Source organism: Rhopilema esculentum, chromosome 18 (assembly GCF_057945365.1).
Source record: "Rhopilema esculentum isolate cy_ngs chromosome 18, ASM5794536v1, whole genome shotgun sequence".
Classification (NCBI taxonomy): domain Eukaryota; kingdom Metazoa; phylum Cnidaria; class Scyphozoa; order Rhizostomeae; family Rhizostomatidae; genus Rhopilema; species Rhopilema esculentum.
In genome coordinates this window covers 6,265,124-6,279,386 of record NC_142832.1, presented here as the reverse complement: position 1 = coordinate 6,279,386, position 14,263 = coordinate 6,265,124, and the positions used below count along the sequence as shown (strand labels likewise).

Here is a 14,263-nt window from a genome sequence, read left to right as displayed (position 1 = left end):
AGAATGAATTTTGTTACTTTGGTTTGCACCAATTGAGGAATGCATCGTGACAGGAAATGAAATGAAATGGACTTGTCCCAAAATGTCAAACGTCGATGTCATGTTCTCATAATGGTTAGTCGTCATGTTGGCGATTTGAAAATTCACCTTTGAAATTTGCTAGATATTGCTTTGTCCCAAAATGTCAAACGTCGATGTCATGTTCTCATAAAACGTCTATTGGTTAGTCGTCATGATGTTGGTTTGTAAATTCACCTTTGAAATTTGCTAGATATTGCTTTGTCCCAAAATGTCAAACGTCGATGTCATGTTCTCATAAAACGTCTATTGGTTAGTCGTCATGTTGGCGATTTGAAAATTCACCTTTGAAATTTGCTAGATATTGCTTTGTCCCCAGATGTCAAACGTCGATGTCATGTTCTCATAAAACGTCTATTGGTTAGTCGTCATGATGTTGGTTTGTAAATTCACCTTTGAAATTTGCTAGATATTGCTTTGTCCCCAAATGTCAAACGTTGATGTCATGTTCTCATAAAACGTCTATTGGTTAGTCGTCATGATGTTGATTTGTAAATTCACCTCTAAAATTTGCTAGATATTGCTTTGTCCCAAAATGTCAAACGTCGATGTCATGTTCTCATAAAACGTCTATTGGTTAGTCGTCATGATGTTGGTTTGTAAATTCACCTTTGAAATTTGCTAGATATTGCTTTGTCCCCAAATGTCAAACGTTGATGTCATGTTCTCATAAAACGTCTATTGGTTAGTCGTCATGATGTTGATTTGTAAATTCACCTTTGAAATTTGCTAGATATTGCTTTGTCCCAAAATGTCAAACGTCGATGTCATGTTCTCATAAAACGTCTATTGGTTAGTCGTCATGATGTTGATTTGTAAATTCACCTTTGAAATTTGCTAGATATTGCTTTGTCCCCAAATGTCAAACGTTGATGTCATGTTCTCATAAAACGTCTATTGGTTAGTTGTCATGTTGCCAATTTGTAAATTCACCTCTAAAATTTGCTAGATATTGCTTTGTCCCAAAATGTCAAACGTCGATGTCATGTTCTCATTAAACATCTATTGGTTAGTCGTCATGTTGGCGATTTGAAAATTCACCTCTAAAATTTGCTAGATATTGCTTTGTCCCCAAATGTCAGATGTCGATGTCATTTTCTCATAAAACGTCTATTGGTTAGTTGTCATTTTGGCGATTTGAAAATTCACCTTTGAAATTTGCTAGATATTGCTTTGTCCCAAAATGTCAAACGTCGATGTCATGTTCTCATTAAACATCTATTGGTTAGTCGTCATGTTGGCGATTTGAAAATTCACCTCTAAAATTTGCTAGATATTGCTTTGTCCCCAAATGTCAGATGTCGATGTCATTTTCTCATAAAACGTCTATTGGTTAGTTGTCATTTTGGCGATTTGAAAATTCACCTTTGAAATTTGCTAGATATTGCTTTGTCCCAAAATGTCAAACGTCGATGTCATGTTCTCATTAAACATCTATTGGTTAGTCGTCATGTTGGCGATTTGAAAATTCACCTCTAAAATTTGCTAGATATTGCTTTGTCCCCAAATGTCAGATGTCGATGTCATTTTCTCATAAAACGTCTATTGGTTAGTTGTCATTTTGGCGATTTGAAAATTCACCTTTGAAATTTGCTAGATATTGCTTTGTCCCAAAATGTCAAACGTCGATGTCATGTTCTCATTAAACATCTATTGGTTAGTCGTCATGTTGGCGATTTGAAAATTCACCTCTAAAATTTGCTAGATATTGCTTTGTCCCCAAATGTCAGATGTCGATGTCATTTTCTCATAAAACGTCTATTGGTTAGTTGTCATTTTGGCGATTTGAAAATTCACCTTTGAAATTTGCTAGATATTGCTTTGTCCCAAAATGTCAAACGTCGATGTCATGTTCTCATTAAACATCTATTGGTTAGTCGTCATGTTGGCGATTTGAAAATTCACCTCTAAAATTTGCTAGATATTGCTTTGTCCCCAAATGTCAGATGTCGATGTCATTTTCTCATAAAACGTCTATTGGTTAGTTGTCATTTTGGCGATTTGAAAATTCACCTTTGAAATTTGCTAGATATTGCTTTGTCCCAAAATGTCAAACGTCGATGTCATGTTCTCATTAAACATCTATTGGTTAGTCGTCATGTTGGCGATTTGAAAATTCACCTCTAAAATTTGCTAGATATTGCTTTGTCCCCAAATGTCAGATGTCGATGTCATTTTCTCATAAAACGTCTATTGGTTAGTTGTCATTTTGGCGATTTGAAAATTCACCTTTGAAATTTGCTAGATACTGCTTTGTCCCCAAATGTCAATTGTTGATGTCATTTTCTCATAAAACGTCTATAGGTTAGTTGTCATGTTGGCAATTTGTAAATTCACCTCTAAAATTTGCTAGATATTGCTTTGTCCCAAAATGTCAAACGTCGATGTCATGTTCTCATTAAACATCTATTGGTTAGTCGTCATGTTGGCGATTTGAAAATTCACCTCTAAAATTTGCTAGATATTGCTTTGTCCCCAAATGTCAGATGTCGATGTCATTTTCTCATAAAACGTCTATTGGTTAGTTGTCATTTTGGCGATTTGAAAATTCACCTTTGAAATTTGCTAGATACTGCTTTGTCCCCAAATGTCAATTGTTGATGTCATTTTCTCATAAAACGTCTATAGGTTAGTTGTCATGTTGGCAATTTGTAAATTCACCTCTAAAATTTGCTAGATATTGCTTTTTCCCCATATGTCAATTGTTCAACTGTTGATGTCGTGTTCTCATGGTTATTTGTCATGATGTCCATTGGAAAATTCACCTTTAAAATTTGCTAGATATTGCTTTGTCCCAAAATGTCAGACGTCGATGTAGTTTTCTCATAAAACGTCAATTTGTGTATTGTCATGATGTCGACTCGTAAATTCACCTTGAAAATTGCTACATATTGCTTTATTCACATATTTTGTGTCATGCAGTCATAAAACGTCAATTTTCAACTAAACCTTTAAAAAGAGAGAAAGTTTCCTACGAAGAAGGAATATACATTTCTTAAATTAAGCAAAAACCACTATCAGACGACTGTGCATTCAGACAATTGTGCATCTACCAGATTTCTAATTATCTTCATGAATCGGTGCGCAACCATCAGTGTGAACTATCTTTAAACAAACCGCTGTATCAACTCTAATCATCACAACTCAGTTTCCAATGAATTCTTGAATATTTCGTTGTTATTGTCAAATTTTAGCTTATCCTCTTTCAAGACCTCAGCTAAACATTTAGTCATGGCTTCCAGTTGCCGCATAACCAAATGTGTCGTTTTCTCAGCACTGTCCAATCGTCTGGTCAATTCTTTAATATTTTGGTTGGCTGGAAGGTTTAAAATATCTAAAGAGCATTCAAAGAGCAAATACCACATAGTAACGATAGCTTTGAAGGATATTTCAAAGAAACTCTATGATATCTGCTTTAATTCTTTTAATTCAAGCGTTGCATGAAAATTGTGCCATAGAAATTGGACATTGTCATTCGCTGTGAGTAATCGGATTTTCTATTTTTGGTTCAGGCTAATCTTTTTCAGCAATATTAATACCTGTGATATTTTTTAGCTTGTTAAGTAAACCGAATGATATTCGGCTGGATGAGGAACTTATGGTGGGCGAGAAACGGGGGGTGGATCCAAATTTGTGTGGAATCTATCATTCAGGTTCGATAACGTCATATAAATGGCGAAATGTAAGTTTTCTTTGAAGTCCCTGCATGGATTTATGCAAATTTCAGATGTGGTATTATTCAAAACTCGACTCAAAGGTATATGAAGAAATAGGATAAAAAAATGTTAACAAAGAAGGTTGAAATTCGTTGCATGAGCCAATTTTCAGGTATTCTTTGTGACAGGCGCATACTATTGACAAGAAAAATCTTTTTGTGGTACAGTATTTGAAATGGGTTTGAAATGTTCTGACGTTGTGTACTCTGGAGAGTGTCACGAAAAGCTTAAGTACCATCAGGGGCGTCGTGGCAAATGAACTCTTGAGGGGGCCAGAAAGAAAAATTTTCCGACAAAATTTCTTTGATATGTTTTAATCAAAGAGAAGCATTTCTTGTTAGTGGAAGGGGGGGGGGGGTGGAAAAACTCAACTTTTGCCTTTGCTGCAAAGATATTTAAAATACACTTTTTATCTTGTCTCTATTTCTCTCATACATACTGTGAACGTTCCTGGCACCTCGCAGCCCTATTACCTGTAGATTAGGTTGCCGCCGAAAGGACAAATTTTGTATAATTTTAATGCTTCAAGTTCACCGGAAATTGCATTCTTTTGAGCAAACTTTAATAACAAAATCCTATCTTAAAATGAATAAATGGCAAAGATAAGTACAAGGGTAATGCAATTTACAATACCTACTTTACAATGGTAAAGATAGCACTGTAGATTCATGGCATAGAATAAGATAATTTTTTGACGAATGAAAAACCGCAATGAAAGTTCCCAGAGTTTTTCATAGATATGACTAAACATCAAAGATAAGATTTGACAAGAGTTCAATTTTGTTTCAAAGCGTTTAAAATAAGGGAAGGAAGTAAAAAGTAACATAATGACGAATATGAATTGAAAATAATGTGCATGACAAAACAGGCACGAATTCTTTCTGGAAGGAATAATGGTATAATAGATTGCGTTGGTCAGTGGCAGCGCCAAGGGAGAGGGTGTGGGGGATGATCTACCCCCCCCCACTTTTGTCCAAACATGGCCTACATGTTTCTTCTAGAAATTGATAAAAAAGCGCTGGGTATGGGTAGATCATATTTCTAAAGGAAATTCAACCTGGAACAACGCACTAAAACGAGGCAAAATGGGTGCGGTGTAACTGACCACGCCCATTACCTTTCCACACTGCAGTAGATGGCACCTCAAATGCTACTAGGAAATTCCAAAAAGCCAAAATTTATTTAATTAAGTTTATTGGAAGAAGGCTCTAACCAATCGGGAAAATCTCCTAAGTATCAACAATTTTTAACGAACAAAATATTTAAATGGATTTTTGATATACAAGGAAAGTAAATTACCTGTATGAATTTCAAGTAAAGTTTTTCCGCTCACAAGAACTGGTTTGTTTCTATCCACCTCTGTATCCAATGTTTTATCGTCTTTTTTGGTTCGTCTGAAGATCTAAAAATAATGATTGTTAGAGACAAAATATTATCAATTGGAAAACATAGCTGGGAGAAAAAGGCAAGATAAGAAATCCGTTTTCAGAAATAATTTTGCTTGATTGAACCATTTCAGAAGTAAATCATAGAATATTAAGAAATTTATCTATCGATGGCTATAAATTTGTGTTTCAAAGTACCCAGGTTTTTATGGCCTTAATCCTATATCTAATCCATATGTTGCAGTGTATAAGGCAGAGGAAACTGTATTATCTAGCAGCGATAAATTGGCTTGAGTTGGTCCATCAAGATAAGTAATTAAAAAACGTGACATCAATAATTATCTATCTGACGAAAAAGACATGAGATATCATTCAAACTAACGAACAAAGAGTTTCAATCATTACATTTTCCTTCATAATGTATCGTTATTTGTTATCACGCAGTAGACCCCGGTATACAAAGGCAGGGAAGTGAACCGCCCCCCCCCCTTCCGGAGGTGGTATTGACACCAATATTTTCAAATACATAAACGCAGAAATGAAATGAACAGGATTAGATTTGCAAGGAAAGATATACGCATGGACTTAAAATGCCAAAAATATTGAAATAAAATTAGTTTGACCTACCTTCCAGTACAGGAACAAACAACCCACCAGTAGACCGAAAATAATTGATTTCCAAGGAAGGAAAAATCCTGCTATTTCAAAATTTGCAACTGTTTCAATGATTCTTGCTGTGCTTTCGTAAAAATGTATTACGCTTTCTCTAAAAGCAAGTAACAGAAGACTAAAACAGACACCAATGGCAGCTGTTGCGTAGAGACCTTTCCACGAACAAATCCACATTATAAGGCCTAAATCACACTGCACGGTACTATCACGAGTGCATATTGATTTGCGACTACGGTTGAAGTTTCTTCTTAGGCCATATATTCCTTCATTAACAACTTCTGCAGCAATCGCTTGTGGTGAATCCTTCATTAGCAAAAGCTTCAGCAGGTTTTATCTCATTTTTACCCCTTAGTGTTCTTCATTAACGATTCACTTGTCTGTGGTTTTTTAAAGGTGAACAGGTTATTAATGGTTAGCTATTTTCATAATGCGCAAATAGAGGAACAAGTGAATAGTTTACAGGTCCCAATACATATATTCATAACTGCAAACCGCAACGGGTGGCTGAATTGTTTATTGAGGCAATGGACGCTGTTCAGGTTTATCATGCCCAAAAGGAAACAAATCTCAAGTTAGATTATGGTATCGGGGTCTATAAGCTCCAACTGTAAGTCAGAAATTTTAAGTGAAAACCCTCAAAGTATCCAAATTGGTGCTTCAAGGCCACTCCCTGGGCCAATTTGTGTTCATGTCGTTATGTTTCAAAGAACAGCGATTACCAATCTGCTAGGAAAATTTTTTGGTAACATATTCAGATAACCTCGAGTGAGAAATTTCAGTCTCGATTCCACTGCAACAATATTGCAACCATCTCTTAGACTTACTCCATGAGCCTCTGTTTCGCTACTGCCTCACTTGACGGACGCTACAACAGAGACTCATAATCCAAAGTACTCAAAAACTGGCGCTCAGGACAACTTTTTGTCCTACCAATCACAGAGCAGCTTTTCAAAATACGGTTTTCTGATTGGCTGGCACCTCAATTTCTTTCATAACGAGGTATCTTTTTAAAAACATCCTAACCCCCGTGTTGTTAGCGTTACAAAATATCACTGTCGAGAAATGGCAGAAAACTGTTGGCTGTTTTCGAAGATTTTGAAAGTGAATTCTATTGCAAAGCGTACAATGAAAAACACGTTTTTGCGTTCGCCCTCTACTGCATATGGAAACACTTTTTATCATTTTTGTATGAAATTTTTGTCCCGAGGATATGCCTTAGTACACTCCACTCTCAGAAGTATCGCGCTGGCTTGACGAAAAGAATTAAATGACGACAGCGTTGAAAACAACCTGACCAGTGAATTTTGAACTTCACCTTTGTGAAGCCACTAGGCGCTAGTTTATAGCCAAGAACCAATTTAAAAAAAAAACTTTAAAAAATTAGCAACACTTTTCATCAAATATTTGATAAATTACTTTAAAAGATCGAAGTGTCGATTTTTTTATCGGAGAACCTTGAAACCATAGTGAGACCTGCTAAAATTTAATCAAAAATAATGATTACAACTTTTGTTAAACAGGATAAGATAATTTTGTATTTCCATACAAATTTATAATAATTCTGTCAATGATACACCAACAACCGTTAGAATTAATTGATCCTAGGGATTTCCTGTCGACGATACGTAGAGTAAAAGGACTTTTCCTTCATACACCTAAGGGATTTTTCTAATCCCAGTCCAGATAAATTCGGCCCTACCTACATGGAGAATGCACCCTGATATTGGAGAAGTTCAGACAATAAACACCACAACTCAGTGAATATAATTTGTATATACCAAATTCAATTGGATGCAAGCATGTTTACTACAACGTAATAAACAGTCAAGACAAAAAGTCACTTTGACAAAACTGAAGTTATAAATGATACTATAAATGAGTTCATATTATATTCTTGAAAAAGTCCACAATGAAATTTTACTTTATTGGGAGAATTGTCTGTCTTCATTGAGTTGTCATCTAGAACATAGACATAACAAAAAATTACTCACAATAACAAGAGGCACAACTTTATCCATTTTAATATCCTAGTTTTTGCCGCGGTCCTAGCTACAAGGCCTAGTTCAAAATTTGGCTTAACTTACTATACTTGAAAGTGACATCAAAATTGAACTGGTCTGGAAAATTTATTGGTAGAATAAACGCCTTGAAAAAAATCGGCCCTTGTTTTTGACCTTCCTGAACCAAGCCTTTCTCCTTCAGTTACTTATCTATCTCCATTAATTTGACTTAAGATATCATCATGGAGCTAACAAACTTATCCACGTGTTTGTTGCCAGCCACAAGGCACAGTAATTCACGCAAAGAAGTGAAATAAATTATAAAAATCTTTCTACATGACTTCTTTGAAAAAATTACAGAAGAATACTGCAAAAAGGATAACTTACTGTTGCAAAGTCTTCACTGTAACTGCCACACCAGAGAAAATGCAATTCCCAGAGAAAAGAAGAAAAAACCATCCATACGTACGAAAAAACTAACATCTTTACACGCGAATGAAAAAGCTGTGCAAATGTGCAAATCAGGGGGGTGGATTTGGAAATATTTGAAAAGAAATCGAGAACGAGACAAAATTGAAGTTGCCAGTTTTTGAGTACTTTGGATTATGAGTCTCTGTTGTAGCGTCCGTCAAGTGAGGCAGTAGCGAAACAGAGGCTCATGGAGTAAGTCTAACCATCTCTATGATTTCAACCAAATGGGGTTTCACGATGCACGGTATGCTATGCCCTTGATACCATCAATTTCCATTTCAAAATAAGGAGTTTTTATTTTTTATTATGTTACAAGAATCTACCATCATGAAAATCATGGGCACTATTTTCTGGTTGAGCGAAAGTGGGTTGTCAAAACCAGTCTCTGCGGGGGAGCAAATAATATCAACCAAAATATGTCACCGTTTCTAATAGGGTGATTTCTATCCTTTCCGCCCTTTTTATGATTATAGCCCCAAAGTCTCTAATCACAGAAGATCAGCCCTTGAAACTTCTATAAATCATGAGTATCATGTACGAACGTTTATCTTTGCTAATAATAACATGCTAATGTAAGAAAAGGATTCAGAAAAACAGATAAAGTATAATTACTCGCAACTGTCTCATAAAACTGATATTTACAAGGAACAATAGTATATCCCACATAATGTTTGAATTACAAAAGAAAATTATCTAACGCAAGTCTTTTTGTTCCTGTACTATCCAATCAAATCGTTTGCGATTGGTTTAAAACCAATTAGCATTCTATTCACACATTGTTATGTTCATTATACAACTTTGCACAACATTAAAAGGCGAAGCTTGGGTTTCGAAAGCAACCTAGATGGAGTCGACCAAAACAACATTTGATACTTAGATAAAGCAAGCGGTAAGGTTCGAATTTAAGAAACCGGCCCCCTTCAACGAAATGTAAACACAAATTGGTGGCAGTATTACATACAAAGGGCGGGGTTCTTTTTCTATCGACACAAACGACCACCATTCACCAAAAGGATTCTGAGCAGACAATTAGACAACGTTTTGAGGAAACTGTTAAGGAAATTATTTAAGTAAATGTTGTAGGTACGAATTACGTATTACGGTAGGTTGTAATTACAAAGTCCTGTTCGTACAGGGGTGTGGGAGAGAGGGAGGAGGGGGTGGAAGGGGGGGGGTTAGCAACAAGCATATTTTAAAGATGATTCATTGACAGAATATTTTTGATAGTGTAAAATAAGAAATTTGAACTTGAGACACATCTTTTACTTAAAGTAGATGTGAGTGATGGATATCAGGGTTCCGTGAATTTCGAGGTAAAACCTGCACAAAAATAACAGCTTTAGACATCCTAATAATGGTGACGCTGATTTCACCGCAACACAGGGGTAACGGTCAAAAGGGGGGTAATTTACCACACCCAGCGCTGATTTTTCAGGTAGTATTAAAAGCAAAGCGGAATTTACGGGCAACGAAAAGCTGGTTATGCCATCTCGACTACAATCGTTTAGACAAGCTCTACTGCACCATCCAGCCAACTATACGGCAAAACAACGGACAGAATAAAAAATAAAATAGTCTGGACTGATAGGGTTTGTGGAAGAGTTTGTGTAGGCTTCTGTTCATGGGTAGGTTATATCGGAGGCAAGGTTGATTTTATTTCGCATTTCAAGATTAATTTATGTTATGTTTTGTCTCTAAAACATACCCTCGAATAGCAATAAACAAATCAGAAAGGACCCAAGTGAACTGGTTCCAATTTGCGCACAGAAAGATTTCAGATGAGTTAGGCCTAAAATTCTTTAACTCTGAAACAGCACGTTTTTTAGCATAAGAGTTAAACTTACTTGGGTGGGTAGCTGTCTGTTGCTAGGGGGTGGTGGGGAGGGGGTGTAAACAAGTTACGATTAGCATTGGCTGCATGGCGCTCTCTACCTGCAAAATGAAAATCAAACCCTCTAGCCAACTTTACATAAAATAAAATGTCCAGTTAATCGTAGAGCAAATTCTACTGCGAAAGAACCGCTGCTTAAATGTTGTCAAACCTAAATGCCAAATTCGTTTAACCTTTGAAATGTGGGAAATTCATGTACGGACTAAGACCCCTAGCCGAGTACATCTGCTGCACGTGGGCAGGCAGCTTCAAGAAGTCTGACGAAGGCCCACGTGGGTATCCTGGAATATGTCCAAACATATGACTTCTTTGAGATGCACTGTAACCAGCTCTGCTTAAGGCAGATGCGGTATTTGGCTGACCATTTAAACATTGGCCTTTTGAGCGTTCACTTGCATCCGAAGAAGAAGTTAGGCTTTCAACTGAAAACGACTTTTTCGACTGTTGTTGCTCCATCAATCTAACCTGTTGCTGGTGTTCTAAGATCCGAGATTGTTGTTCTGTCAATGCCCTCTCCATGAGTGGAGATGGGTAAGCTTTTGAATCTGTCGAAGGTGAAGGGAATTCCCTTCCGTGAGCATGCTGAAAAAGCGAAAGAGTCGGCGGTCGTTTGCCCACTGGGCTTTCGTTCAGACTCCTAAAACCTTGTTGAAACGAATGTCCATGTACCCCCGGTCTGACAGGGTGCGTGACTTCATGTAAACTACGCGTGTGTGGTGACTCATGCAAAGTTCTGTTCAAACCATGATGAAACGGGTGTGCCATGCCAGGGGGGTAACGTGACTGGTCATGCATTGGGTGCGCAAATGGATGGTGAGAGCGAGATATCTCTTGTGCGTTTATAGGCAAGCCGTGATGCGATCGTGAGGATTCCTGCCCAGTGTGTGGAGCAGAGTGGTGCACTCTAGATGAGGACTCTTGAGGTACATGCGAGCTACCCAGAACGTTTCTAGCGACTTCTTGAGCACTTTGTGTTAGGCCTAAAATTGTTCGTGAGGCATCTTGAGAATGATTTGGCATGGTGATGTGTGATCGAGGAGAGCTTTGGGCCCCCCGAGGCAGACCATGGTGAGATCTGGCTGCCTCCGGTACACCATGAGATACTCCAAGATAGGTCCGTGCCTGTTCTTCATTGTTATGAGCTAGGCTAAGAAGTGTACGCGAGGAATCCCCAGGAGTGCTACGAGCCATTGTTAAATGGGATTTGAGGGCATCTGGTACACCATGAGGAGGTGCATGAACGCTGCGTGGTGTTTCCTGGCTGCTGTGAGGAGATATACCATGGAATGTATGCCCAGCCTCCTGTGCAGTCTGAGAGAAAGCACGATGACTAAGCTCTTTGGGCAAAGAGTGTGGCATTGGTTGGTAAGTTCTTTGTTGCTGATTGTAAACCATAGCTGGTATTCTTTTTGCATCATCTAAAATCGATGGTGTGCCACGTACACCTGTTTTGAGGCTTGCTGGAAGTTGTGAAATTCTGTGGCGTTGGTAAAGAGCTGCTTGAATGCTTGCGTGTTCGGCCTGGCTAGCATGTATAGCCTGCATCCTCTGAAGAGCATTGTTGGTTTGTGAAGGAGAGATTGCACGTTGCACAGCACAACTTAGGCCTGCATTAGAACCTCCCTGCATACCTGGTGAACTTCTTGAAACAGGAGGAGATTTATGAATATGATTCGTGATGACTGGTGAAATCACCGAGTGCACACCTGATGAAAAATGAATCGGTGCTGTGCTTACAGACGCAGGTGATGTAGGAGAGACAGACCTCATGTTTCCATTTACTGTATCGTGAATCACAATGGGCGAGCTTGAAGGAGGTTTCAGTGGAATTGAAGGTGACTGCATCTGGTGCATCGGGATAGCAGGTGAACACAGATTATCCACTGACGACGATGGAGAAGGGTTTGGCCTCTGAATCACTGAAGACACCTCGTTAGGGTGAGGTGACATCTGAGGAAGATGATTTGGTTTCGGTCGCTTTGAATCAGGGACAGGCATGGATGGGTGGGCCTGTTGTGGTGGAGATGCTCTGCTACCTAATGGCACAACTGGAGGGCGATGCATGCTTGAATTCGAGCCCTCGTTGTGTGGGATTTCAATAACATCGTCAGGTGATCTCATATTGTTCTCGGGGACTCTGGCTGACTCCATATCAGAGTATCTGTCCTTCTCCATTGATCTGCGTGGACTAGAGACTGTTGCGGATTTTAGATTTACTATTTCTGCAGGATACGTAGCTGGTCTTCCGCGATAAGAAGCGAATGGAGAAAGTTGAGGTGAATTTCTAGGGCTACCTGACAAGGCATCGGATGGTGTTGAAATGTGTGATGGCACTGGTGTACTCTTATTGTTCGAAATAACGCTTGCTGCTTGTTGTGTTAGCCTACTTGGTGGAGATGTGCTTCGCGATGGGTCCTTCTGAACCCCATTCTCCGTATCTTTGTTCTGTGTATCTGCTGCCTGCAATTTACTTACTGCCGGGGAAATATGCCTTTCCATCAACTGTTCTGTTGGAGATTTAGCATCTTCAATTTCCGCCTCGGGGGGAGTCCTTGGCACAAACTGGTCCTCCTTCTCTTCCTTGTCACAATCTCCATTCAATTCTTCGTTCTCAGATGTTTCACTTTCTTCTTCATCCTCTTCATCATCATCATCTTCGCTCAACTGATCCGGGATAAGTTGAACTTTAGTTGGCTGATTAAGAGGACTGGGACGAGGATTGGAGAAATTCTGTTTTTTCTGCCCCTTGGTTGGAATTTTAGAGTTCTGAAGCTTTTTAGGCGCAGAATAATTCGCTTTCTTTGATGGCGAAAAAGTCTTCGGCTCATGACCTGTTTTTCGATTGTTATTGTACAAATATTTGTGATACTCGTCATAATCCTGAGTCTCCATTCCGAATTTCGGCATCTTGTTCCACTCTTTCATAGTATGCTCGCGTTTTAAATCGTCCTTAAAGATATGACTTCGATCAACACGAGACTTATCACGCTTGGATGAAAAAACGTCCTTTGCCCAAGGGTCATGATCACGCTCAGATCCAGAGCTTTCATGATCAGAATTTCCGGTATCCCGCCCTGATGAATAAATCTCTTTTTCAGATCGCAGTTCAAGAGACTCCCTAGTTGCTACTGACCCTGGTGAAGACGTTGATGCAGAAATTGAAGCATCTGATATTTTTCTTTGCACTTTCTTTCGTGGTTTCTTTTTAGGAACCTTTTTAAGCATTTTCTCTTCATCCTCACTCAAACTATGACCTGGTCCGCTATCCGGGCTATTAAAAATTGACTCGGTCTTCAGTTCTTCCGGTACAAACGGCTCGCAGTGTATACGATGCTGTAAGTATGGTTTAGGCCATTTTTGTGCCTGGTGGTATTCAAGAATTGTGTTGTATTTGCCTTTAATTAATACCTCGTATGCTCCGCGATTTGCCAACGCCGTTGAAAACACGTATGACTTGTATGGAGGTAAAGGTAAAGGGTTTACAACCGGGGGTTCAGCTGGTATGACTGGGGGTGCCTCGGGTTTTTTGCGTTTCTTCTTCTTAGAACCTGATTCCACTGGCTTTGCATCTGAAACAAAAAACTTCAATCAACCTTATAGCAATAACTGACCTAGGACATGAAAACGTGTGAAAAAATTGAAGGTACGAAAAATTCATTGCCCAACATTGACAAGTGTTAAGTAAAAATTTTGATACAAAATTAATTTCGCAAATAATTAATCTATTAATAAAATAGTTAGAAAGTGGTGATGAAAGATGATTCTAAATTTGAAACAAAATCGAAAAAAATGAGAAAATTTAAAGTGAAATATTAAGAATTGGAAAGACAACTTTGATTGAAGCAAGAAGGCTCTAAAACCACAATACTTAATCAAATGACACTATTCTGTAGTTGTAGATAAACCATCGATTTAAAAATTTCACACATTTGACTTTTAATCACAGCAAAATTAGCAACCAAGAAAGAATTCTTCAAAAAACTGCTCGAACATAAATACTTTACAAATAACAGCCATAGAAAAGTTGTCTGTAATTCTGTCACGTGAATT

The 14,263-nt window shown here is 38.2% G+C and overlaps 2 protein-coding genes across 11 annotated transcripts in view; both read right to left on the bottom strand.

The window, feature by feature from the left end:
• Positions 1-39: 39 nt before the first annotated feature.
• Positions 40-6,667, bottom strand: LOC148958103 (uncharacterized). 8 transcript variants are annotated; one of them, XR_016144879.1, is made up of 4 exons: positions 5,807-6,667; positions 5,094-5,196; positions 1,228-3,394; positions 40-1,119 (listed from the first exon to the last, which is right to left on the bottom strand). XR_016144879.1 is itself a non-coding variant. In XM_089113773.1 (3 exons), the coding sequence occupies exons 1-3, from the start codon at positions 6,158-6,160 to the stop codon at positions 3,216-3,218; spliced, it is 636 nt and encodes a 211-aa protein (XP_088969899.1). In that variant the 5' UTR covers positions 6,161-6,667; the 3' UTR covers positions 40-3,215. The 8 variants fall into 8 exon arrangements, 1 of the variants encoding a protein (XP_088969899.1); XR_016144884.1 differs by having other exon boundaries at positions 40-1,335; positions 1,444-3,394; XR_016144881.1 differs by having other exon boundaries at positions 40-1,551; positions 1,660-3,394.
• Positions 6,668-8,925: 2,258 nt separating this feature from the next.
• The window catches only part of LOC135681088 (uncharacterized), a 28,766-nt gene continuing 23,428 nt past the window's right edge, over positions 8,926-14,263 (bottom strand). For all 3 annotated transcript variants that reach the window (XM_065195379.2, XM_065195380.2, XM_065195384.2), the window contains one exon: positions 8,926-13,782. In XM_065195379.2, coding sequence (XP_065051451.2) covers positions 10,382-13,782 — 3,401 coding nt within the window. In that variant the 3' untranslated portion in view covers positions 8,926-10,381. The remainder of the gene's footprint in view (positions 13,783-14,263) is intronic.